The 26,763-nt window shown below is 43.4% G+C and overlaps 2 protein-coding genes across 2 annotated transcripts; both read right to left on the reverse strand.

Moving 5' to 3' along the window:
* Positions 1-20,198: 20,198 nt before the first annotated feature.
* LOC125540428 (F-box/FBD/LRR-repeat protein At5g22660-like) lies at positions 20,199-22,627 on the reverse strand. The gene is made up of 4 exons (XM_048704045.1): positions 22,353-22,627; positions 21,013-21,848; positions 20,709-20,864; positions 20,199-20,626 (listed from the first exon to the last, which is right to left on the reverse strand). The coding sequence occupies exons 2-4, from the start codon at positions 21,829-21,831 to the stop codon at positions 20,441-20,443; spliced, it is 1,161 nt and encodes a 386-aa protein (XP_048560002.1). The 5' UTR covers positions 21,832-21,848; positions 22,353-22,627; the 3' UTR covers positions 20,199-20,440.
* An 851-nt stretch (positions 22,628-23,478) lies between these two features.
* On the reverse strand, positions 23,479-26,265 carry LOC125540431 (phosphomannomutase). The gene is made up of 10 exons (XM_048704046.1): positions 25,846-26,265; positions 25,655-25,721; positions 25,447-25,523; positions 25,330-25,365; positions 25,181-25,236; positions 25,004-25,103; positions 24,810-24,905; positions 24,646-24,735; positions 24,386-24,437; positions 23,479-23,793 (listed from the first exon to the last, which is right to left on the reverse strand). The coding sequence occupies exons 1-10, from the start codon at positions 25,963-25,965 to the stop codon at positions 23,738-23,740; spliced, it is 750 nt and encodes a 249-aa protein (XP_048560003.1). The 5' UTR covers positions 25,966-26,265; the 3' UTR covers positions 23,479-23,737.
* Positions 26,266-26,763: the final 498 nt, after the last annotated feature.

Below are 26,763 nucleotides of genomic sequence, written 5' to 3' on the forward strand. Positions count from 1 at the left end.
ATTTGAAATTTGTGTGAATCACTAGTTTTTGAATAACTTAACTTTGAAAATAGATTTTTCAGTGATTCTTTTTTCTTATATTTAATATTAGTGTGTTTTATCATTATATTCAATTTGGTAATGTTTAGGTTATTTAAAAAATGAAATGCCTTTGTAACAGATGAGTTTTCGTCCGAAACCCTGATACTTCGAAAGAGATTGTCCATTTTGTACACGAAGTGCATCCAGTTTTTGCGGTAACCCTCTCTACTTTTTTGCACATGCTATATGGGTGAAATTATGATACCAATGCCAACTTTCAACCTTTTCTGAGTTCATTTGAAATGCTTTTCAACTTTCAACCTCCTGAGTGTGAAACACAGAAAAAAAGTGATGATAGTGAAGCCGATCGCATTTCAGATCTTTGGGTGTGAAACTTTTTCTTCGCGTGTGTCCCTTTGCGCCGTAGCCATGGAAAATCTTCATCATTTAACTGGATGCTCGGATCAATATTCACTGTGAATGGAGCAATTTCATCAAACTTTTCATAATCTCCTGACATGTCTGTCTTGTCATCCACTCCCACGATGTTTATCTTTCCAGAAAGAACTATGTGCCGCTTTGGCTCATCGTATGATGCATTCGCTTCCTTATCTTTTATTTTTCTCGGCTTGGTAGACATGTCCTTCACATAGAAAACATGTGCCACATCATTGGCTAGGACGAATGGTTCGTCTGCATACACAAGATTGTTGAGATCCACTGTTGTCATTCCGTACTGCGGGTCTTCCGTTACCCCACCTCGTGTCATATTGACCCATTTGCACCGAAACAAAAGGACCTTCAAACCACGTCGATAGTCAAGTTCCCATATGTCCTGTATATAACCATAATATGTTTCCTTTCCCGTCTTGGTTTCTGCATCAAAGCGGACACCACTGTTTTGGTTGGTGCTCTTCTTATCTTGGGCGATCGTGTAAAATGTATTACCATTTATCTCGTACCCTTTGAAAGTCATTATATTCGAAGATGGTAACTGGGACAGCAAGTACAGGTCATCTTCAATAGAGGCGTCATGCACGGTACGTGTCTGCAACCAGCTGGCGAAACTCCTGGTTTGTTCACGTGTAATCCAGTCATCAGACCGCTCCGGGTGTTTGGAGCGTAGCAAATTCTTGTGTTCATCCATATATGGAGGCACCAAGGCGGAATTCTGTAGAACTGTGTAGTGTGCTTCAGTGAGAGAATATCCGTCCATACATATTATTTGTTCCCCTCCTAGAGTGCCTTTTCCATCCAGTCTGCCCTTATGCCGCGATTTAGGAACACCAATCGGCTTAAGGTCAGAAATAAAGTCAATATAAAACTCAATGACCTCCTCATTTTCATGGACCTTGGAGATGCTTCCTTCTGGCCTAGCACGGTTATGAACATATTTCTTTAAGACTTCCATGAACCTCTCAAAGGGGAACATATTGTGTAGAAATACAGGACCCAAAACGTTAATCTCTTCACATAGGTGAACTAGGACGTGCGTCATGATGTTGAAGAAGGATGGTGGGAACACCAACTCGAAACTGACAAGACATTGCACCAAATCATTCTCTAACCTTGGTATGATTTCTGGATCGATTACCTTCTGAGAGATTGCATTGAGAAATGCACATAGCTTCACAATGGCTAATCGAACGTTTTCCGCTAGAAGCCCCCTCAATGCAACCGGAAGCAGTTGCGTCATAATCACGTGGCAGTCATGAGACTTTAGGTTCTGAAACTTTTTCTCTGTCATGTTTATTATTCCCTTTATATTCGACGAGAAGCCAGACGGTACCTTAATACTGAGCAGGCATTCAAAGAAGATTTCCTTCTCTTCTTTGGTAAGAGCGTAGCTTGCATGACCCTGATGTATGCCGTCTTTTCCGTGCATACATTGCTGGTCCTCCCGTGCCTCAGGTGTATCTTTTGTCTTCCCATACACGCCCAAGAAGCCAAGCAGGGTCACACAAATATTTTTCGTCACGTGCATCACGTCGATTGTGGAGCGGAACTCTAGGTCTTTCCAATAGGCCAGGTCCCAAAATATAGATTTCTTCTTCCACATGGGTGCGCGTCCGTCAGCGTCATTCGGAACAGGTTGTCCACCAGGACCCTTTCCAAAGACCACCTTCAAATCCTTGACCATATCATGTACATCAGCACCAGTACGGTGGCGAGGCTTCGTCCGGTGATCCGCCTCACCTTTGAAATGCTTGCCTTTCTTTCTTACGGGATGCCTGCTCGGAAAAAATTGACGATGTCCTAGGTACACATTCTTCTTACAATTAGCCAAATATATATTGTCGGTATCGTCCAAACAGTGCGTGCATGCGCGGTATCCCTTGTTTGTCTGTCCTGAAAGGTTACTGAGAGCAGGCCAATCATTGATGGTCACGGACAGCAACGCCTTTAGGTCAAATTCCTCCCCCATGTGCTCATCCCACGCACGTACACCTGTTCCACTCCACAGTTGTAAGAGTTCTTCAACTAATGGCCTTAGGTACACATCAATGTCGTTCCCGGGTTGCTTAGGGCCTTGGATGAGCACTGGCATCATAATGAACTTTCACTTCATGCACAACCAAGGAGGAAGGTTATACAAACATAGAGTCACAGGCCAGGTGCTATGGTTGCTGCTCTGCTCCCCAAAAGGATTAATGCCATCTGCGCTTAGATCAAACCATACGTTCCTTGCATCATCTGCAAACTCCTTCCTGTACTTTCTTTCGATTTTTCTCCACTGCGACCCGTCAGCGGGTACTCTCAACTTTCCGTCTTTCTTACAGTCTTCTCTGTGCCATCGCATTGCCTTGACATGCTCTTTGTTTTGGAACAAACGTTTCAACCGTGGTATTATAGGAGCATACTACATCACCTTGGCAGGAATCTTCTTCCTGGGGCGCTTGCCCTTGACATCACCAGGGTCATCGCGGCTGATCTTATAGCGCAATGCACCGCATACTGGGCAAACGTTCAAATCCTCGTACTCACTGCAGTAGAGGATGCAATCATTAGGGCATACATGTATCTTCTGCACCTCTAACCCTAGAGGGCAGACAGCCTTCTTTGCTTCGTACGTACTCTCGGGCAATTCGTTGTCCTTTGGAAGCATATTCTTTATCATTACCAGCAACTTTCCAAATCCCTTGTCAGATACACCATTCTCTGCCTTCCATTGTAGCAATTCCAGTATGGTGCCCAACTTTTTCTTGTCACCTACGCAATTCGGGTACAACATTTTTTTGTGATCCTCTAACATGCGCTGCAATTTCTTCTTCTCCAAATCACTTGCGCAGTTTCTCTTTGCATCGGCAATGGCCCGACCTAGATCATCAACGGGCTCATCCGATGCCTCTTCTTCAGCTTCTTCCCGCATTGCCGGCTCAGCTTCTTCCCGCATTACCGGCTCAGCTTCTTCCCTCATTGTTGTATTATCGTATTCAGGGAACCCATGGCCAGAATAGCTGTCGTCGTCCTCTTCTTCTTCATTGTCTTCCATCATAACCCCTCTTTCTCCATGCTTGGTCCAAACATTATAGTGGGGCATGAAACCAGACTCAAACAGGTGGACGTGAATGGTTCTTGACGTAGAGTAATTGTGGCCATTCTTACAGCCAGCACATGGACAAGGCATAAAACCATCCGCCCGCTTGTTTGCCTCAGCCGCAAGCAGAAAAGTACGCACGCCATTAATGAACTCGGGAGAGCATCGGTCATCGTACATCCATTGCCGGCTCATCTTCAATACACAGCAACGAAAACACCAAATTAATACAATACATAAAGTTCATACATAAAGATCATACAACACTTAAATGCAACAAACAAATAGCTCTCTAGCTAAAGAATTTAAATGCAACAACAAATGCGATCAAGATCGCAACTAAGGTAACACTTGATCCAACAGCATAATGATACCAAGCCTCACTATGAATGACATATTTTCTAATCTTTCTAATCTTCAAGCGCATTTTCTCCATCTTAATCTTGTGATCATCGACGACATCGGCAACATGCAACTCCAATTCCATCTTCTCCTCCTCAATTCTTTTCAATTTTTCCTTCAAATCCTCATTTTTCTCTTTCAACTAAATTTAACCTCTCGACAATAGGGTCGGTTGGAATTTCCGGTTCAACTACCTTCTACATACAAATATCTATGTCAACTTGATGGGCATAATTTGTCATAAACACGAAATGCAATGTATAGTTTTAAAAGAGAATATACCACATCCGAATCATAACCCGGACGAGGGCCGACGGGGACGGATATCAAAACCATGGCACTATGTATAACAAACAACGTATGGGTAAGATAATTATACGAGTAACTATATATCCAGATCACACAAATATTAATTTTTTATATAAAACTTCATGAACAAGAGGCTCACCACAAGGTGGTGCCGGCGACGGGACGTTGCGAGCGATCAACGGTGGTTACGACGGAGATTTAGAAGGTACTAAGTAAACCACACATACATATGCAAACTAAGTGTTATTTTTGACCTCAAATTGCATATAAATCAAATACTAGCACATATATATAATTCCTCCCAAATTACTAAACTCAAAAATCAATCACTATATAAAGCATTGCACGAGCTAATCTAGCAATGAGAGATGAAAGGACAAAGTTGCTAACCTTTGTGATCATTTGAATGGATGGGGGCCTTCAAATCTTGACAAATTTTGGGCGAAATGTGTGATGAGCTTGAGAGGAAGAGGGAAAAGAACAAAGAGGAGAGAGGAAAGGGGAAGAACAGAGCGAGCTCGGATGGATGAAGGGTCTATGTAGGACGACCTTTAGTACCGGTTCGTGATACGACCCGGTACTAAAGGTGCTGGAGGGGCCCCGGACTGACAACATCCTGCCACCACTCACTTTAGTACCGGTTCGTGGCACGAACCGGTGCTAAAGGTTCGCCACGAACCGGTACTAATGAGAGCGGCCGGCTAGCCGTTGGAACCGGCATTAATGCACACATTAGTGCCGGCTCAAATTCAAACCGGCACTAATGTGCTTCACGTTTGACCCTTTTTCTACTAGTGACTACATTCTAAGTTGAGCAGAAAATTGTTGTCATTTGACATCTAAAGTTTCACCACCCTTACTATTACCCGAAATACTGCTTTGGTGAGCTTTCCCCAAGGTGACACCGAAGGTCTACCTCCTTCCGTGCGTCCCGCACCTCCTTCATGAGGATGATCCACCGGATTCATTGCGGCACCATGAACAATGAGGCATTGCCTAAGCACCGGCACCCCCACCATGCTTACGGCTCTCTCCTCGAGGGAGGCCGCCGATCCCATCTTTTTTCCAACTCCACCCCATTGTCCGTTGCTTCCCCATTCTATCCTTTTTTTTGTGTGTGTGCACTCTTTTGAGGAGTGTTGGTCGGATCTGTACTTGACGTGCTGGGTTCACCGTCACCCTCAAATCTTTCAACTATCTTAGCAACATTTTAAGATGTTACATTTTTCACAGGGACAAGAGCAAGGTTTATTTATTTCTACAGCATTCCCATATACTAGATCATACAGACCTCTCTTTCCAAGTAGATTTCCCGTCCTAGAAGCCTGAGAAGAATTTTGTTATTGTTTCCCTGGTTGTTCTCAATGTCCATGCCCCGCCTACTTGAACAGGGCGTTATGGCGCCAGCTCGCCATTTGATTCGCGTTCAGTCCCAATGGATCCTCGCCCAGCAATTCCTCCACTCGTTCTTTCCCATGACCCGATCCAGACGCTTCATGATGGCTCGTGACGAAACCCAAGGTTTTAGCGAGGGAGAAAGAGACCCCTAGCAAACCAAGGTCACTGAGCAGATGCAGCGCGCGCATCCGGCCGAGCAGTCAAGGTCTAGAGGGATCATCGGAGACTGAAGATTGAAAATCACGGCAGGTTGACCGCCGGAGGAAGTCTAAACCCCAGTCACGAGACTAGGGGATAAATATAATCACGAATCAAAGAGGTCGCCTAAGAATGTTTGGTTAGGATTAGTACTACTGTAATCAGCGTTGCCGGTTGATTATTACTCCCTCCGTAAAAAATATAAGAGCATTTAGATTAAAAATATTTCTTTACAGAGGGAGTAGTTTAGAAAAGAAAAAGTAGTGTCTGTACCCACGCAAGAAAATATAGCAAAAAATTTCAAAAAATTCAGAAACTTTATGGGAATAATCATGAACAAATGTTATGAGGGCTTGCAAAGTTTGGTGGTCAAATAACATTCGAATCTCTCTACAAAAAAGACAAAATTACAAAATCTACTCAAATAGTGCACTTACATTTTGACTAATTTTCAATGAATTTGTCTTTTTTGTAGAGAGCTCTTCGAATGTTATTTGACCACCAAATTTTCCAAGTCTCTCTAACATTTGTTGATGATCATTTCCATGAAGTTTTAGATTTTTTTAAAAATGTTTTAGATCTTTAAAAAACTGTCCGATGCCTTTCTCCTAGTAGCTTACGGGTGCAAGTAGAATAGGAAAGCTCAACTTAAGTCGGTTTGGAGTTTCCTTATGGGTCGGTTTTTGTAACTCCTATCTGCGCGCGGCATTCTACGGTTTCCTTTTTGAGAATCTTCAGATATAAATAAAGACAAGAAAATCAAGGCACACAATAAACGTAGGCTATTGGAGCGTAACCACGCTGGACACGCAGCCTGCCGACGGCCCAGATCTAACCGGAACCGGATCCTCTAACATCAAGGAGAGAAGTCACCTAAACTACAGTGCAAACTAGTGCAATGCAAAGAAGGAAAGTTAAAGTACTTTAGCGAATACTGTATGATCTACTGTAGCAGGTACTGTGCGTAGTTACTGTTTGACAAAAATAAATATAAAATTAATTTTATTGCACTGTAATTTTGTTTGTATATAATTTTTGTAAATTTATACAACAGATTTTGATTTGCAAATTAATTCAAGTCATTATAGTCTTAGTCATATGGATGTGAAGGAGGGAAGTTAAGGTATTGTAACTTCAGTTTTGCTAAAGCACATCTAGATGTGTCATAAGTATTGCACATCTAAAAGTCTTATGTCATTGATCTTACGTCGAGATTCGTGTGGATATTTTCCTTTTCCTTTTTTTTCTTCTCTTTATGCTTGATTCACTCACTTAGATATGCAATAATTAAAGCACATCTAGATGTGCCTTAGACACACCCTTGTAACTTAGGTGACTTTCCTCCTTAATGTTAGAGGATCCGGTTCCGATCCAACCAGCCTGCCTGCCTACACGAGCGAACGCAGGCTGTTTATTTATCTCCGTCTCCCTATTCCCGATCGGCTTAGGTAACCACATACGGGGAAATCTTTGTATTTATACTTTGGCCCGGCCGCCAAGAGCCACCGGACAAACACTAGAGATCGGTTGATCCATGGGTTCCTTATTCTCTTCCCCAGCCGCCGCCGGCGGCGACGGCAGCTACGATTACGCCAACGCTCTCCGGGACTCCGACGAGTACATCGGTCGCTCCACTGTGAAAAAAGAGTATGTAATTCCTAGCTTCGTACTGGACAATTGTTTTACAAAATTTTGCTTAACTGCTTGCATGGGATCTATTCTTATATTCTTGCTACTCCTTCCATCTATATAGAACCTAATGCGTTTTCCGAGGCTAACTTTGACCAAATGTTAGAGCAATAATATATGACATGCAACTTACACAAAGCATATTGTCAAATTCGTATGTGAAAGGAGCTTTCAATGATGTAATTTTCACATTATGCATGTTATGTACTATTAATCTTGTCAATAGTCAAAGGCAGTCTTGAAAAACGCATTAGACCCTATAAGGAATATATGAGATTAATTCTCTGGATGAACGTCTGATTGTTGCCCTGAATAAGAATAACCAACCATCAAACGAAACATCCATCCATTATGTTTATTCTTTTAGAAAAGGATTATGTTTATTTATTTGGTGTACACTTGTTTATTTGGCGACAGAGAGGACATCGCCTTCCGAATTTCTACGCTGGTCGACATCGCCCTCCATCATTACAACTCCAACAATCCGGTATGATACTCTCTCTCTCTCTCTCATACATCCAGGTGAGTGCTTAATACTTCTGATTGAGAATTTGAGATCGATTGCTACGATGTAGGGTGCCAAGTTCGAGTATCATGAGTATCCTCCCCAGCCGACATCGGAGATGAAGGCCGCCTGCGTCGGTTTTAGAGGAACTTTCTGGTACCACCTTAGCTTTTCGGCTCGCCCGGTGGACGCCACCGCCGAGAAGCAGCACTTCTTCGTCGAGCTATATTTGAAGGAAATATGCCCTGGAGACAATAATAAAGTTATTATTTATTTCCTTATATCATGATAAATGTTTATTATTCATGCTAGAATTGTATTAACCGGAAACATAATACATGTGTGAATACATAGACAAACAAAGTGTCACTAGTATGCCTCTACTTGACTAGCTCGTTAATCAGAGATGGTTATGTTTCCTAACCATGAACAATGAGTTGTTATTTGATTAACGGGATCACATCATTAAGTGAATGATCTGATTGACATGACCCATTACATTAGCTTAGCACCCGATCGTTTAGTATGTTGCTATTGCTTTCTTCATGACTTATACATGTTCCTATAACTATGAGATTATGCAACTCCCGTTTACCGGAGGAACACTTTGGGTGCTACCAAACGTCACAACGTAACTGGGTGATTATAAAGGAGTACTACAGGTGTCTCCAAAGGTACATGTTGGGTTGGCGTATTTCGAGATTAGGTTTTGTCACTCTGATTGTCGGAGAGGTATCTCTGGGCCCTCTCGGTAATGCACATCACTTAAGCCTTGCAAGCATTGCAACTAATAAGTTAGTTGCAGGATGATGTATTACAGAACGAGTAAAGAGACTTGTCGGTAACGAGATTGAACTAGGTATTTGGAATACCGATGATCGAATCTCGGGCAAGTAACATACCGATGACAAAGGGAACAACGTATGTTGTTATGCGGTCTGACCGATAAAGATCTTCGTAGAATATGTAGGAGCCAATATGAGCATCCAGGTTCCGCTATTGGTTATTGACCGGAGACATGTCTCGGTCATGTCTACATTGTTATCGAACCCGTAGGGTTCGCACGCTTAAGGTTACGATGACAGTTATATTATGAGTTTATGCATTTTGATATACCGAAGTTTGTTCGGAGTCCCGGATGTGATCACGGACATGACGAGGAGTCTCGAAATGGTCGAGACATAAAGATTGATATATTGGAAGCCTATGTTTGGATACCGGAAGTGTTCCGAGTGAAATCGGGATTTTACCGGAGTACCGGGAGGTTACCGGAACCCCCCGGGAGCTATATGGGCCATGATGGGCCTTAGTGGAAAAGAGAAGAGGCAGCCCTACATGGGCCGCGCGCCCCTCCCCTCCCTTGGTCCGAATAGGACAAGGAGAGGGGGTCGGCCCCTCTCTCTCTTTTCCCCCCTCCGCGAATCCTATTCCAACTAGGATTGGGGGGAGGGGGAATCCGACTCCCAGAGGGAGTAGGACTCTCCTGGCGCGCCCTCCTTGGCCGGCCAGCCTCCCCCCTTTAGTCCTTTATATACAGAGGCAGGGACACCCCAGAGACACACAAGTTGATCCACGTGATCTATTCCTTAGCCGTGTGCGGTGCCCCCTTCCACCATAGTCCTTGATAATATTGTAGTGAAGTTTAGGCGAAGCCCTGCTGCAGTAGTACATCAAGATCGTCACCACGCCGTCGTGCTGACGGAACTCTTCCCCGACACTTTGCTGGATCAGAGTCCGGGGATCGTCATCGAGCTGAACGTGTGCTAGAACTCGGAGGTGCCGTAGTTTCGATGCTTGATCGGTCGGATCGTGAAGACGTACGACTACATCAACCAAACGCTTCCGTTGTCGATCTATTAGGTATGTAGATCATACTCCCCCTCTCGTTGCTATGCATCACCATGATCTTGCGTGTGCGTAGGAAATTTTTTGAAATTACTACGAAACCCAACAGTGGCATCCGAGCCTAGGTTTTATATGTTGATGTTATATGCACGAGTAGAACACAAGTGAGTTGTGGGTGATATAAGTCATACTGCCTACCAGCATGTCATACTTTGGTTCGGCGGTATTGTTGGACGAGACGACCCAGACCGACATTACGCGTACGCTTACGCGAGACCGGTTCTCCCGACGTGCTTTGCACATAGGTGGCTTGCGGGCGACAGTCTCTCCAACTTTAGTTGAACCGAGTGTGGCTACGCTCGGTCCTTGCGAAGGTTAAAACAGAGTCAAATTGATAAACTATCGTTGTGGTTTTGATGCGTAGGTGAGATTAGTTCTTGCTTAAGCCCGTAGCAGCCACGTAAAACTTGCAACAACAAAGTAGAGGACGTCTAACTTGTTTTTGCAGGGCATGTTGTGATGTGATATGGTCAAGACATGATGCTGATTTTTATTGTATGAGATGATCATGTTTTGTAACCGAGTTATCGGCAACTGGCAGGAGCAATATGGTTGTCGCTTTATTGTATGCAATGCAATCGCGATGTAATGCTTTACTTTATCACTAAACGGTAGCGATAGTCGTAGAAGCACAAGCTTGGCGAGACGACAACGATGCTACGATGGAGATCATGGTGTCACGCCGGTGACGATGGTGATCATGACGATGCTTCGGAGATGGAGATCACAAGCACAAGATGATGATGGCCATATCATATCACTTATATTGATTGCATGTGATGTTTATCCTTTATGCATCTTATCTTGCTTTGATTGACGGTAGCATTATAAGATGATCTCTCACTAAATTATCAAGTAGTGTTCTCCCTGAGTATGCACCGTTGCGAAAGTTCTTCGTGCTGAGACACCACGTGATGATCGGGTGTGATAGGTTCTACGTTCAAATACAACGGGTGCAAAACAGTTGCACACGCGGAATACTCAGGTTATACTTGACGAGCCAAGCATATACAGATATGGCCTCGGAACACGGAGACCGAAAGGTCGAGCGTGAATCATATAGTAGATATGATCAACATAATGATGTTCACCAATGAAACTACTCCATCTCACGTGATGATCGGACATGGTTTAGTTGATTTGGATCACGTAATCACTTAGAGGATTAGAGGGATGTCTATCTAAGTGGGAGTTCTTTAAGTAAATTAACTGAACTTAAATTTATCATGAAACTTAGTACCTGATAAGTATCTTGCTTGTTTATGTGTGATTGCAGATAGATGGCTCGTGCTGTTGTTCCATTGAATTTTAATGCGTTCCTTGAGAAAGCAAAGTTGAAAGATGATGGTAGCAATTACACGGACTGGGTCCGTAACTTGAGGATTATCCTCATTGCTGCACAGAAGAATTACGTCCCGGAAGCACCGCTGGGTGCCAGGCCTGCTGCAGGAGCAACGCCGGATGTTATGAACGTCTGGCAGAGCAAAGCTGATGACTACTCGATAGTTCAGTGTGCCATGCTTTACGGCTTAGAATCGGGACTTCAACGACGTTTTGAACGTCATGGAGCATATGAGATGTTCCAGAAGTTGAAGTTAATATTTCAAGCAAATGCCCGGATTGAGAGATATGAAGTCTCCAATAAATTCTATAGCTGCAAGATGGAGGAGAACAGTTCTGTTAGTGAGCATATACTCAAAATGTCTGGGTATAATAATCACTTGATTCAATTGGGAGTTAATCTTCCAGATGATTGCGTCATTGACAAAATTCTCCAATCACTGCCACCAAGCTACAAAAGCTTCGTGATGAACTATAATATGCAAGGGATGAACAAGACTATTCCCGAGCTCTTCGCAATGCTGAAAGCTGCGGAGGTAGAAATCAAGAAGGAGCATCAAGTGTTGATGGTCAACAAGACCACTAGTTTCAAGAAAAAGGGTAAAGGGAAGAAGAAGGGGAACTTCAAAAAGAACGGCAAGCAAGTTGCTACTCAAGAGAAGAAACCCAAACCTGGACCTAAGCCTAAAACTGAGTGCTTCTATTGCAAGCAGACTGGTCACTGGAAGCGGAACTGCCCCAAGTATTTGGCGGATAAGAAGGATGGCAAGGTGAACAAAGATATATGTGATATACATGTTATTGATGTGTACCTTACTAATGCTCGCAGTAGCACCTGGGTATTTGATACTGGTTCTTTTGCTAATATTTGCAACTCGAAACAGGGACTACGGATTAAGCGAAGATTGGCTAAGGACGAAGTGATGATGCGCGTGGGAAACGGTTCCAAAGTCGATGTGATCGCGGTCGGCACGCTACCTCTACATCTACCTTCGGGATTAATATTAGACCTAAATAATTGTTATTTGGTGCCAGCGTTGAGCATGAACATTATTTCTGGATCTTGTTTAATGCGAGACGGTTATTCATTTAAATCAGAGAATAATGGTTGTTCTATTTATATGAGTAATATCTTTTATGGTCATGCACCCTTGAAGAGTGGTCTATTCTTGTTGAATCTCGATAGTAGTAACACACATATTCATAATGTTGAAGCCAAAAGATGCAGAGTTGATAATGATAGTGCAACTTATTTGTGGCACTGTCGTTTAGGTCATATCGGCGTAAAGCGCATGAAGAAACTCCATACTGATGGGCTTTTGGAACCACTTGATTATGAATCACTTGGTACTTGCGAACCGTGTCTCATGGGCAAGAGGACCAAAACGCCGTTCTCCGGTACTATGGAGAGAGCAACAAATTTGTTGGAAATCATATATACAGATGTATGTGGCCCGATGAATATTGAGGCTCGTGGCGGATATCGTTATTTTCTCACCTTCACAGATGATTTAAGCAGATATGGGTATATCTACTTAATGAAACATAAGTCTGAAACATTTGAAAAGTTTAAAGAATTTCAGAGTGAAGTTGAAAATCATCGTAACAAGAAAATAAAGTTTCTACGATCTGATCGTGGAGGAGAATATTTGAGTTACGAGTTTGGTGTACATTTCAAACAATGTGGAATAGTTTCGCAACTCACGCCACCCGGAACACCACAGCGTAATGGTGTGTCCGAACATCGTAATCGTACTTTACTAGATATGGTGCGATCTATGATGTCTCTTACTAATTTACCGCTATCGTTTTGGGGATACGCTCTAGAGACGGCCGCATTCACGTTAAATAGGGCACCATCAAAATCCGTTGAGACGACGCCTTATGAACTATGGTTTGGCAAGAAACCAAAGTTGTCGTTTGTGAAAGTTTGGAGCTGCGATGCTTATGTGAAAAAACTTCAACCTGATAAGCTCGAACCCAAATCGGAGAAATGTGTCTTCATAGGATATCCAAAGGAGACTATTGGATACACCTTCTATCACATATCCGAAGGCAAGACTTTTGTTGCTAAATTTGGAAACTTTTTGGAGAAGGAGTTTCTCTCGAAAGAAGTGAGTGGGAGGAAAGTAGAACTTGACGAGGTAACTGTACCTGCTCCCTTATTGGAAAGTAGTGCATCACAGAAAACTGTTTCTGTGACACCTACACCAGTTAGTGAGGAAGCTAATGATGATGATCATGAAACTTCAGAACAAGATACTACTTAACCTCGTAGATCAACCAGAGTAAGATCCGCACCAGAGTGGTTCGGTAATCCCGTTCTGGAAGTCATGCTACTAGATCATGATGAACCTACGAACTATGAAGAAGCGATGGTGAGCCCAGATTCCGCAAAGTGGCTTGAAGCCATGAAATCTGAGATGGGATCCATGTATGAGAACAAAGTATGAACTTTGGTTGACTTGCCCGATGATCGGCAAGCAATTGAAAATAAATGGATCTTCAAGAAGAAGACTAACGTTGACGGTAATATTACTGTCTACAAAGCTCGACTTGTCGCAAAAGGTTTTCGGCAAGTTCAAGGGATTGACTACGATGAGACCTTCTCACCCGTAGCGATGCTTAAGTTTGTCCGAATCATGTTAGCAATTGCCGCATTTTATGATTATGAAATTTGGCAGATGGATGTCAAAACTGCATTCCTGAATGGATTTCTGGAAGAAGAGTTGTATATGATGCAACCAGAAGGTTTTGTCGATCCAAAGGGAGCTAACAAAGTGTGCAAGCTCCAGCGATCCATTTATGGACTGGTGCAAGCCTCTCGGAGTTGGAATAAACATTTTGATAGTGTGATCAAAGCATTTGGTTTTATACAGACTTTTGGAGAAGCCTGTATTTACAAAAAAGTGAGTGGGAGCTCTGTAGCATTTCTGATATTATATGTAGATGACATATTACTAATTGGAAATGATGCAGAATTTCTGGATAGCATAAAGGGATACTTGAATAAGAATTTTTCAATGAAAGACCTCGGTGAAGCTGCTTACATATTAGGCATTAAGATCTATAGAGATAGATCAAAACGCTTAATTGGACTTTCACAAACCACATACCTTGACAAAATTTTGAAGAAATTCAAAATGGATCAAGCAAAGAAAGGGTTCTTGCCTGTGTTACAAGGTGTGAAGTTGAGTAAGACTCAATGCCCGACCACTGCAGAAGATAGAGAGAATATGAAAGATGTTCCCTATGCATCAGCCATAGGATCTATCATGTATGCAATGCTGTATACCAGACCTGATGTGTGCCTTGCTATAAGTCTAGCAGGGAGGTACCAAAGTAATCCAGGAGTGGATCACTGGACAGCGGTCAAGAACATCCTGAAATACCTGAAAAGGACTAAGGATATGTTTCTCGTTTATGGAGGTGACAAAGAGCTCGTCGTAAATGGTTACGTCGATGTAAGCTTTGACACTGATCTAGATGACTCTAAGTCACAAATCGGATATGTATTTATATTGAATGGTTGAGCTGTCAGTTGGTGAAGTTCCAAGCAGAGCGTCGTGGCGGGGTCTACGTGTGAAGAGGAGTACATAGCTGCTTCGGAAGCAGCAAATGAAGGAGTCTGGATGAAGGAGTTCATATCCGATCTAGGTGTAATACCCAATGCATCGGGTCCAATGAAAATCTTTTGTGACAATACTGGAGCAATTGCCTTGGCGAAGCAATCCAGATTTCACAAGAGAACCAAACACATCAAGAGACGCTTCAATTCCATCCGCGATCAAGTCAAGGAGGGAGACATAGAGATTTGCAAGATACATATGGATCTGAATGTTGCAGACCCGTTGACTAAGCCTCTCTCACGAGCAAAACATGATCAACACCAAGACTCCATGGGTGTTAGAATCATTACTATGTGATCTAGATTATTAACTCTAGTGCAAGTGGGAGACTGAAGGAAATATGCCCTAGAGGCAATAATAAAGTTATTATTTATTTCCTTATATAATGATAAATGTTTATTATTCATGCTAGAATTGTATTAACCGGAAACATAATACATGTGTGAATACATAGACAAACAGAGTGTCACTAGTATGCCTCTACTTGACTAGCTCGTTAATCAAAGATGGTTATGTTTCCTAACCATGAACAATGAGTTGTTATTTGATTAACGGGATCACATCATTAAGTGAATGATCTGATTGACATGACCCATTCCATTAGCTTAGCACCCGATCGTTTAGTATGTTGCTATTGCTTTCTTCATGACTTATACATGTTCCTATAACTATGAGATTATGCAACTCCCGTTTACTGGAGGAACACTTTGGGTACTACCAAACGTCACAACGTAATTGGATGATTATAAAGGAGTACTACAGGTGTCTCCAAAGGTACATGTTGGGTTGGCGTATTTCGAGATTAGGTTTTGTCACTCCGATTGTCGGAGAGGTATCTCTGGGCCCTCTCGGTAATGCACATCACTTAAGCCTTGCAAGCATTGCAACTAAATGAGTTAGTTGCGGGATGATGTATTACAGAACGAGTAAAGAGACTTGCCGGCAACGAGATTGAACTAGGTATTGGAATACCGACGATCGAATCTCGGGCAAGTAACATACCGATGACAAAGGGAACGACGTATGTTGTTATGCGGTCTGACCGATAAAGATCTTCGTAGAATATGTAGGAGCCAATATGGGCATCCAGGTCCCGCTATTGGTTATTGACTGGAGAGATGTCTCGGTCATGTCTACATTGTTCTCGAACCCGTAGGGTCCGCACGCTTAAGGTTACGATGACAGTTTTATTATGAGTTTATGCATTTTGATGTACCGAAGGTTGTTCGGAGTCACGGATGTGATCACGGACATGACGAGGAGTCTCGAAATGGTCGATACATAAAGATTGATATATTGGAAGCCTATGTTTGGATATCGGAAGTGTTCCGGGTGAAATCGGGATTTTACCGGAGTACCGGGAGGTTACCGGAACCCCCCGGGAGCTAAATGGGCCATGATGGGCCTTAGTGGAAAAGAGAAGAGGCAGCCCTACATGGGCCGCGCGCCCCTCCCCTCCCTTGGTCTGAATTGGACAAGGAGAGGGGGCCGGCCCCTCTCTCTCTTTTCCCCCCTCCACAAGTCCTATTCCAACTAGGATTGGGGGGGGGGGGGAACTCCTACTCCCAGAGGGAGTAGGACTCTCCTGGCGTGCCCTCCTTGGCCGGCCAACCTCCCCCCTTTAGTCCTTTATATACAGAGGCAGGGACACCCCAGAGACACACAAGTTGATCCACGTGATCTATTCCTTAGCCGTGTGCGGTGCCCCCTTCCACCATAGTCCTCGATAATATTGTAGCGGAGTTTAGGCGAAGCCCTGCTGCAGTAGTACATCAAGATCGTCACCACGCCGTCGTGCTGACGGAACTCTTTCCCGACACTTTGCTGGATCGGAGTCCGGAGATCGTCATCGAGCTGAACGTGTGCTAGAACTCGGAGGTGCCGTAGTTTCGGTGCTTGATCGGTCGGATTGTGAAGACGTACGACTACATCAATCAAACGCTTCCGTTGTCGATCTATTAGGTATGTAGATAATACTTCCCCTCTCGTTGCTATGCATCACCATGATCTTGCGTGTGCGTAGAATTTTTTTGAAATTACTACGAAACCCAACAATATTTTCATAGACAGTTCCGCCAACTAGCCGTTCAAACATGCACCGTCTTAGATACTACCTGCAGCAATTTGCAGCTAATTCTCTCTCTATAATGTCAATAGAAAAGCCGTTGTGCCGCTTTAGCAGCTCATGTGCATTTTGTCCAGAAGAATCCAATATTTTGCACCCAAGCGATGCAGAATTTGTCTGTGGAAAGCCAGATCACAAAAAAGAGTTCTTCCGCAAGAGAGATATGCTAGTGCGGCCATTCAATTCTTTTATGATACCTCCTGATATAGATAACAGCAATGATCCATGACTCGACTCTTATGTTATGGCGTATGTATTGCAGTTGTAAGATAACAACAACAATTTTCTACTTGCTTATCATCCTTGTTCAATTTTATCGATCACTAGAAAAATAAAAACTAGTATTTCGAAATTTAATGTGCACAAGAACGAGTACCATAAATGAGAAGCATGGTTTTTTTAAGAAAAAAAGGATCACCCTCAGCCTCTGCATCGGAACGAGTACTATAACTAAGAAGCATGGGTACAACTATAATGCATACGATCCACCAGCATTTTCTCTCTCTTTTATTTCAGTGGTGCAATTTCTGTTATATTTCACTCGGCCGAGGCTCCCAATGGTAATGACCAGCTAGCCTTTTGTGTTGTGGCAATGCCATGGAGACGTTAGGCTATCCTAGTGTGTTTTTCCAACACTAGAAAATATTGATCGAGTTTTTATAAAGCTCCCATGGTATCAACTGTTCCCAAACTCATCCCTCTCATCTCTCATACGATATACTCCCTCCGTTTCATAATACATGACTTTCATTTGTCAAAATATAGATGTATATAGACATGTTTTAGCATATAGGTACATCCATTTTTGAACAAATGGAAGTCAAGTATTTTGGAACGGAGGGAGTACCTCCGATCACATACCTCTGTTAATCTCCGTTGACACGGTGATTCCACGTCCCGCACTTCTCCAATTTGAAAACTCCTGGGCCAAAAGGCCGGGCTGCTGAGCCGCAATCGAGTGCACTTGGGCTTTGGCCCTTCAGCGTTCAAACAACGCTCTATCTCTCGCTTCCGTGCTAAATTTTTTGAGAACCCATCTCAAATGATGACGAAACTATCTATCACACTGAGAACTGGAGAGAACACTTCTAAGTTTTTCATCAACATTCTTGATGTGTTAGAGGAAGACCAGCCTCTCTCACACCCTGTACTCTTGAAACAAGCTTTCGCCCCCTTTATAAATAAAGACACGAACGGCCAAACTGATACATAGTGGTGAGGAGACCCTCATACAAGCAGGTCGAAAGAAAAATATAACGGCACTGATCTAGTGGCACACGTACCACTAACCCAACACCGAACAGGAAACCGGGACACACCATCCCTAACACATAACACCCACTACTACTGGACAAGACCGGAGGCGGGCCGCTTGAAGAAACCACTGGTCACCATGGTACCGAACACACCAAGCCAACTCCGAAAGGACCGCCTCACCGTAGAGGCAGCCCACTCGCTCCGGGCCGTGGAGCTCTCTCCGAAAAATCGTTATCAAAACCATCAGACAAAAGGTGAGAGAAAATGTGGCATATTGGGTCCAACATGGCAAGGTTCGCTCATCGACAGGGACGAAAACACATGAGAAAATCCTGCTGCTAGTGCACGCCAACCAAACATGTTTTCTCTCTGGCAGAAATATCTCTGAAAATTTTCTCAACACAACGGACATTCTCTACTGTTGCACCCATACCAAAGCTCCCGCACTTGTCATCAAGCTAGATTTCAAAACAGAGTTCAATTCGGTCTTCTGGCTATCCCTTCTAAAAGAAATCTGTGTTCAGTTCGGTCATCAAACTAGATTTCAAAAAAGAGTTCAAGCGCTTACAGGTGGACCTTTTCTGTCAGTAATCAGTTTAAACCTCTCCAAACCAGTCATGAGAGTTCATTGAGAAAATTAGTCAGAAAACAGGTAGATTTTTGGGGCGCCCAAGGAATGTGGTAGCAAATCCAGAATTGAACTTGAAATGTGGCAGTTTTTTGCAATTCACTTGAACTTATCCCGACTGCCTGCACCAATCCTTATGGTGCTACGGGTGCACCGTCCGTCAAAAATACACTGTACAAGTGTATTTTTTCACTTCGGTTCTGTTCTGTTTTCAGGAAAGGAGAGAGCATCAGGTTTAAGTTAAATCTACATATAAGATACTGGTTTTGTGTTGGGAATCTGTGTGCTCTCGGCTGGAGATCTAGATCTTTGCACAGAAATCATGTCATTTATTCTTCAACTAATTAAGAAAGTAATGATCATGTTTCATAGTCTGTAGTACCACAACTCTAATTTCTCGACTTAAGTTTCAAATAGCTTTTCTTTCATGTGTTGGTGTTCACAATTGAAAATGCCTTGTGAATCTTGCTCCCGGTGGTCTTATTCTCAGGGCAAAGCTGGTTGAAGCAGAACTCAGTTTTCTTGCAGCGAGCTATTCAGTCCCCTTTTCATTTCTTTCTCAGCCTACACCTTTTTTCTTAGTGTTTAATGATGACTTTTCTTATCTTACTAGAGTATTTCTTATGAGTAATTTGTGACAATGAATTTGTAATCATGGGTGGCAAAATCTTTCTACCCTTCCAAAAAAGTTGGCATGCACTGGCATAGGAAGCTTAGCTAGCACTTCACATTATAATTCACACAGAGTGCATGGCTCCCTGTACTACCAGTCTACCACACATTAGGTGCTACCATTTTCTTAAAACCACTTTTAAATGTTTCAAAAAATTCAAACAATTATGAGTGTTAGCAAGACACATGTCTACAATCTGTAAGAATTTCAAGTCAAAATTCAAAATGCACATCAAGAACAAAAAAGACAAATTCTAATGTGAAGTGTCATTTTGGTTTTTGTTAAGAAAATCTGTGAAAACACTTTTTTTAAAGAACAAATCACCTGATATTTGTAATTGTTAAGCTATAAGCTTATCCAAACATCTATCATCAGTAATGTATTAGCAAAAACTGGCATTTTCTGAAAGCACGAGAGAATCCTTTAATGTACATGGTGACAGCCCAAATTATTTTTTATAGATGCCCATATATATCCATATTCTTTTCTCCCCAGCACATGTAAGTTGAAAGATTGTTAGTCAAAAGCTAGCTAGTTTATTTTTTGGAAGTTAATGGCTAATTAATATAACCAGGGAACCGCAAATTTGCTAATAATTCAGAAGCTCAAATTCGCATTCCAAAGATTTTCTCAGCCGTTGTACAGACAAGGCAATGTCCAGAATCCATCAACGCGCCCAGTGCCAACATCCAACCAGCCTACATTGACGAAGCAGTTCAGATCCAACAACCATCACACACATGGACCAGGGAACGTCAGTGTCAACAAAACACTCTTGTCTTAAGAAATTAACTTTGAGAACGAGGTCTTGGTTAACATGGATCAGGGCTGCTCAATGCTGATTTTCGCATTGCAGGCAGTCGGTACCAACGCCTGCACCAGCTCACCGACCCTCGGATGATCTTTCCGGCAGTAGATTTTGATCCTCTCGATGCAAGGGTGGCTGTCTGAGCCTGACAGCGGCGCTCTCCTTGTTGACGGCAAGGCTTTGCATATGCTGCATTCCTCCTGCAGAATATCAACATGAAGGTAGTATCAGTAAGAGTTCTAGCAGATCAACAGGTACTTGGACATACTTCTGAGCAAGTACCATTTTGAGCTTCAGAGTTAGCTCCTTCAGCTTGTCCGAGCGCTGGAGAATACTGTGCAGTGGGTAGAAGTCAGCAGTCATGACCCAATCGCCCAGGACCAAGCTTGTCAGATTGCTGAACATGGGGCATGTTGGCAAACCTCCCTCAAATGCGCGCTTCAAATTCATCCATCAGACACGAAACCAGCATGTTACAGAGTTGCAAAGAAAACTTAATACCAACATATACGAGGCATTCCTAGACTAATAGCAAAAATGGCATGTTTCATCATATGGGTAAGAAAAGAAAAGAACCCGTTCTTACCTCATGTAATGGCGCATGCAACTCCAACGTTGTGGCATGTGAAAGGCCATCAAGTAGATGATGCCCCACTACTACTGTGTCCCTATGATAAAAATGTTTGGATACTAGACTAATCGAAGCTGTTACCAGAGAAGACAGATCCCTAGTTACTATACCACCAATGTCTGTGTCAAGGATAGAGAGATTGGTAAGGTTCCTAGCACAAATCAGGAGACTGGGGGTGAGGTAGCACTGACTGATATGCAGAACCTTGAGTGACCTTGATGAGATCTCCTCATGGCCCCAGAAAGTGCACAACTTCAGCCCTAAATGTTCAAGCACAGGGCAGTCGTAGTTCAACGGCCTAAAAAACCCATGTCTCAACATGGCAGCTTGGAGCCTGATTGTTTTCAGGTGCTGAGAAGGAAATATTGCTGTCTTATCCAAACTGAGAGGTCCAGAAATATCAAGGACACGAACTTTGTGCATGATGGCATGACGAATCCACACGGAACATTTGGTACAATCAACGCAGCAGGGAGAGATTCGGGCTTCATCCAAGGAAGCGGTATAGTCGCGCAAGAGCAGCAAGCAATCAATGAAATTCTCCAACTTGCTATTATCCACGAAGTCTTTGCCGTCGATGCGGATGAACGGTGTAGAGCACCAAAGAAAGCGCCATCTTGGTGAGAGAAGGCTTGTGCGCACGACCTGGGGCATCGGCAGGAAGGACATCACATGGTGGAGCAGATCGTCGGACAGGCTGCTGAGCCTGTCAACACCATTCCTGTTGCGTCCCACACTCTTTGAGCCACAGGGAATGGATGTTGGTGCCGACATTTCGTCAAACAGGACGGCTGCATGAATCCACAAAGGGCAAGGGCAATGCTAAATAATCAAAATCACAGGTATACACATTGCAGAAACCCTAGATACACACGAGTAAATGAAACTGTTTCAATCATGAAGCAACGGTGTTGACAATCACACAATGCATCCTTATGCAAACGCATACAGTTCAGGAAAGGGAAATACATATGCAGCCTTGAGAGAAAATTGTGGAAAGTTTAAGCTGCAATAAGCTCAGTATTGGGCTAAAGAATAACATAAATAGCCCAGTCAAGTCTCACAAACATTTCAGTTCAGGAAATATGTTCCAAATGTGCAGATTTGAAAGCAATGGCGTCAGTTATTCAGTTGTATATAAGCAGGAAGTAGCATTGCATGATTTGCATCAATGGCGGTATGACATGAACATGGATTGGCATCAATTCTACTGTATGGCAGTATAGGCAGAAGCTCTGTATGCAACAGTTTTATTCAGCTTCATCTTCCCAGATCTGCAGGAAGTTCAATTGTACCTTGCTTAACTTGCTACGGCACCCTGCGGGTTGGAGGCGAGCCGGCGAGGGGAGGGGACCGCGCGGCCAGCCGGCGCCGTGATGGGATCGGGCTAGCTGGCGTCGGCGTCTCCGCGACACCTGACAGGGGAGAGGGGGCGAGCGGGGGGGGTGAGGGAGGGCGGCCGATCGGCGACGTCTGGCAGGGGAGCGGCGCTGGCTGCGGCGGCGCCTCGCTTCTCTCTCTGACGCAGGAGAGGAACTGTTTCCTTTTTCTTTCTTTCAGCGACACGAGAGGAAGTGACGGGAGCGGCCTTGCTGGGCTCAGGCCATGCCACCGTTTTTGGGCCACAAATCTGTAAAATATGACACGAACATTTTTTTGAATTTGCTAACTCACACAATTCTGGGAACAACAATTTTTGAATTGATGAACTTTCTGGAATTCGCGATTTTTTTTCAAAATTTATAATTTTTTCAAAACCCGTTATGATTTTTGAAATTCACGAATGCTTTTTAGTTCAAGAACTTTCTCAATTTTGTGAACAAGTTTTGAATACACGAACATATTTCAATTTCACAGACATTCTTTAAATCCGTGTACATTTTCAAATTCATTAAAAATTGAATTCATAAACTTTCTCAATTTTTTTGAACAATTTTTGAACTCGCAAACATATTATCGAATTCGTGAACAATTTTTTGTAGTGACAAACATTTTTTCAATAAATATTTTGGATCCGTGACAATTTTTTGAATTTATCAACATTTTCTACACTTGTATTTTTTATTTCTTCAAAATTTTCTACGCTTATGTTTTTGAATTCATGAATACTTTTGCGAATTAATAAATATTTTTAAATTCAAATAAAACCTACTAGCATTGAAAGACGGTATGCAGAAAAACCAAAATAAAATGTCGGCTTGCTGGGATACTTTTCCGAATTAATGAACATTTTTTTGTGAATCAGTCTCTGTAAATTCTTAAGCTTGCACTTGGGTCGATAAACCAACCCAAGAGTTTGTTTCCTCTTGCCTTTGCTTTTGAACTATGCAACTCCGTTTGATGATCAATAGAATGCGCGAGAAGACTTTCCTAGGAAAAAATGTAGGCCTTACGCACCACACCAATCAACGAAAAATGGGCTGAGCAGGAAATATCTTAGATCAAACATGCCCTCATACAATTGCGCCCAATGCGCGTACAAAATCCGCTGTTTGTGAATGTATGTATACCAATACAGTTCTGTTTACAACAACAATAGTGATAAGCTACTCCCAACGGGGAGGAACACAAAAAATGTACTGAGTTCAAAGGGAGATCTATAGAGGAATTATTTCGAGACGGCAAGTGTTCGAGGGGTGCAGGTGAACAAATGAATGTAAACGGCACGGTAGTCTGGCGATCACTCCGACAGGAAGATGGATTTGCACTGCTGCACAGTGTCATTGGGGCTGGTAACTGCACATGTAAACGGTCAGTCAGCACCAAATCCCGATAAATAAATCATGGGTGGGACTCGGCTAAAAAACTGGGCCAGACACCAGCTCTAGTCTCGCTAACAAAGCGGAGTAACAGAGTAATGTTTTGCAACTAAATTACAATGGGAGCTGTGTAATGTTTCTGAAGGGCTATTGATGCCCTATTATTTACTCGGTTACAGCCCGAGGTGCACTCTTCAGGGACGAATATGACTTGAAAAGGTGCTACTCCGGATGATTAGATATGATGGTGAAAAGGTAGTTTCTGACAGCCACTACAGCTCGATCATCAACAATTCAGAGTGGTTAGATATTAATGATACTGCCCTCATGGTTGAGCACAATGCCAAATATGGAATCAGTTGGCAACTAATAATATCGTTTGCTACAAAGAGGTTCTCTCTGTCTCTCCTGTTTACTTATTAACCAACCCTTCGAGAAATCTCCTGTTAAGCTATGATATTTTTTACAATGCAAAATTGCTCGTTCAGGGATGTCCTCTATATAAATATAAATGCCTCCTAGATTTCATAACCATCAGAAGAATAGCTTTTAACATACAACGAGCATACCTGTATGACCAACTGTTCTGTCAGATTCAAATATCTCATGATCATTGCCACCCTATTAAATATAATCAGAGGAAAAACGAATGTCAGTTTCAGTTTGTAGTATACAGTACAGCTAAGTTTGTACTGTAGTAATTAAATGGGATGTCGTTAACAGTGGCTTGAAAAGTTTATCAAACAACATCTTGTGTGCACAAAGGTACTTCAAAAAAAGAAAAGGAGATTTCTTTACTTGGAAGCACTGCACAACTAAAGTATCTTACCTTGTAGGTTTTGTCCCCAAAGAAATGGATTTCTTTGAATTCTTCCAGATATCTCAAGCAGTAGGTTTTGTCCCAGCCTTGTGGGAATACCTGAATTCAGTGATGCAGTAGTAAATACCAAACTGAAGATTTCTAGCAGATTTTTATGAGTTCAGAACACTTACATCAAAACTGATCTGCCCTCCAATAGAAAAAGTCAGGTTCAGGTGTGCAAACTTTTCACGAAGCACTGACACCATTTTAGGCCGAACGTTATGTACCTAAACAAAACGAGTCGGTTCAGTTTCATGTTTTTCTAATAGCTATCCCCCCTTTCTGATTATTGACTAACTACTTGTTCTTATAAGACAATCTGTACCTTATCATACTTCTCAAAATCATCACGTTCTTCTTGACTACAGTTCCTCCCTATAGGCGACACATTGATCATTCCACTCCTGAACTCTATGAATGTACCCCTGTGGAAACATTTACTTTACCCGGTCAGTAAAGGGCAAGCGTCCGAGGGAATTCTCGAACAGGATTCCGCACTGACCTTTTAATTGGGATATCCAAATCCGCGATGTAATGAAGAGTGAAGTTAATGAATTCCTGCAAAGAACACATAAACATCACTACCAAGGCCTCAAAACTCATCTTCAACAGCAGTACAAGAAAAAAAAACGTCACACAACACAGGCTCACCTTAAGCTGGTCATCTCCAAGATACGTTTTCAAGCTCTGCAGAGTGAAGAACACCAGGCAAAATTCAGTTGTACATCTGTGCTAAAACAGCGCGCATTATGCGGCGTGGGCACTTACTTGCGTCCCGATGAGCTTGCCGTCCTTGTGCGCGACCAGGCCGTTCTCGGAGAAGACGTAGTCATAGTCGGTGATGACTGCAGTGGGGAGAACAAATATCAAGCTCAGTCTTGCAGTTACAGTTACAGACAAGGTGAGTAAACAGTGCGGTTAGGGGGGACTCTGAATCCAAGCAGAGTGTCCTGCTGAATCCAAGCAGGGCGGGTACCTGATTTGCCGAGCTGCTCGGAGATCTTGACCAGATCGGATCCCCCCACCACGCCGACGGTCACATTCTGCTCCCAGGAAGAAAACCAGAGTGCCACAACCCAGACATACAGTGAGCAATCTCGCCTGAGAATTGTACGGAAAAGAAACTGAAACGAGAGAACGACAGACAGGGTCACATTCGGGCCTCACCTCGCGCAGGCGCTTCATGAACTCGAGCATCTCCGGCGTCACCTCCTTGCGGGGCGCGGTGAGGGTGCCGTCGACGTCGAAGAGCGCGAGCACACCGGCGTCCCTCCTCGCCGCCGCCATCTTCCTCCTGCTGCTGAGGCTGCTACGAGGAAGAAGAAGGGACGGGGCGCAGCTCCTCGCGGCGGCCGCGTGATATAGCGCCCCCGGGGTGGTCGCCGGGAGGAGGAGGTGGAGGATGCGTGCGGCGGAGAAAGAAGTCAGCTTTGCGGCGCGGATCCAGATGCGCCGGGGCTGCTCCTCTATCTCTTCTCGCTCCCCCCACGAGGCCACGAGGCGGCGACGGCGACGACGGGGATGACGTCGGCCCACGCGGGTCGGCGCGGGCCGACGACCGGGCGCCACGTCAGCCGCCTCGACGTGCTTCCGGCGACGTGGCGGTCGCGGAGTGGCGCACTGCGCGCAGAGTTCGTATCCACACCCCCCACGTAGGAGACACGCTGGGGCTAAAATCACTATGGACTTTTTTTACCGCACACATTATATTAATTGAATTATTAATTAATACTCTCTCAGTAAAGAAATACTGAACTAAACGCTCTTATATTACTTTACAGAGGGATACTAAAAAACAGAATACAACTGCATATAAAACTAGCAGAAAGACGAAAACATGACAAATGTTCACGAAACATTGCAGAGCAAACCGCACATAGAAAACATTACAAATAGGTCCTTTGAGCATCCTCGCGGTCAAACACAATGTGGTAGCCCGCATGTGAAAAAATGTGTTAGCCAACTCCAACCAGGCAGATCGTTTCCGACCAGTTTTCGTTCGATGCATAACGAACATAGTTCACATGAAAGCCTCTCACGCGCCCAAGAGACATCGATTGATTATCGGCAGGAACAAAAGTGCTC

This window comes from Triticum urartu, chromosome 2 (assembly GCF_003073215.2).
Source record: "Triticum urartu cultivar G1812 chromosome 2, Tu2.1, whole genome shotgun sequence".
NCBI classification, from domain to species: domain Eukaryota; kingdom Viridiplantae; phylum Streptophyta; class Magnoliopsida; order Poales; family Poaceae; genus Triticum; species Triticum urartu.

Excerpts from the sequence above, each read along its gene's own strand:
- LOC125540428 (XM_048704045.1), bottom strand. The coding sequence starts at position 21,831 with ATGTCGGCACCAACATCCATTCCCTGTGGCTCAAAGAGTGTGGGACGC. Across the intron at positions 20,865-21,012 it reads TGCATGCGCCATTACATGAG|CGCGCATTTGAGGGAGGTTT; the intron begins GTAAGAACGGGT and ends ATGAATTTGAAG. Across the intron at positions 20,627-20,708 it reads TAACTCTGAAGCTCAAAATG|GAGGAATGCAGCATATGCAA; the intron begins GTACTTGCTCAG and ends GATATTCTGCAG.
- LOC125540431 (XM_048704046.1), bottom strand. The coding sequence starts at position 25,965 with ATGGCGGCGGCGAGGAGGGACGCCGGTGTGCTCGCGCTCTTCGACGTC. Across the intron at positions 25,722-25,845 it reads TCATGAAGCGCCTGCGCGAG|AATGTGACCGTCGGCGTGGT; the intron begins GTGAGGCCCGAA and ends TCCTGGGAGCAG. Across the intron at positions 25,237-25,329 it reads TTGGAGATGACCAGCTTAAG|GAATTCATTAACTTCACTCT; the intron begins GTGAGCCTGTGT and ends TGTTCTTTGCAG.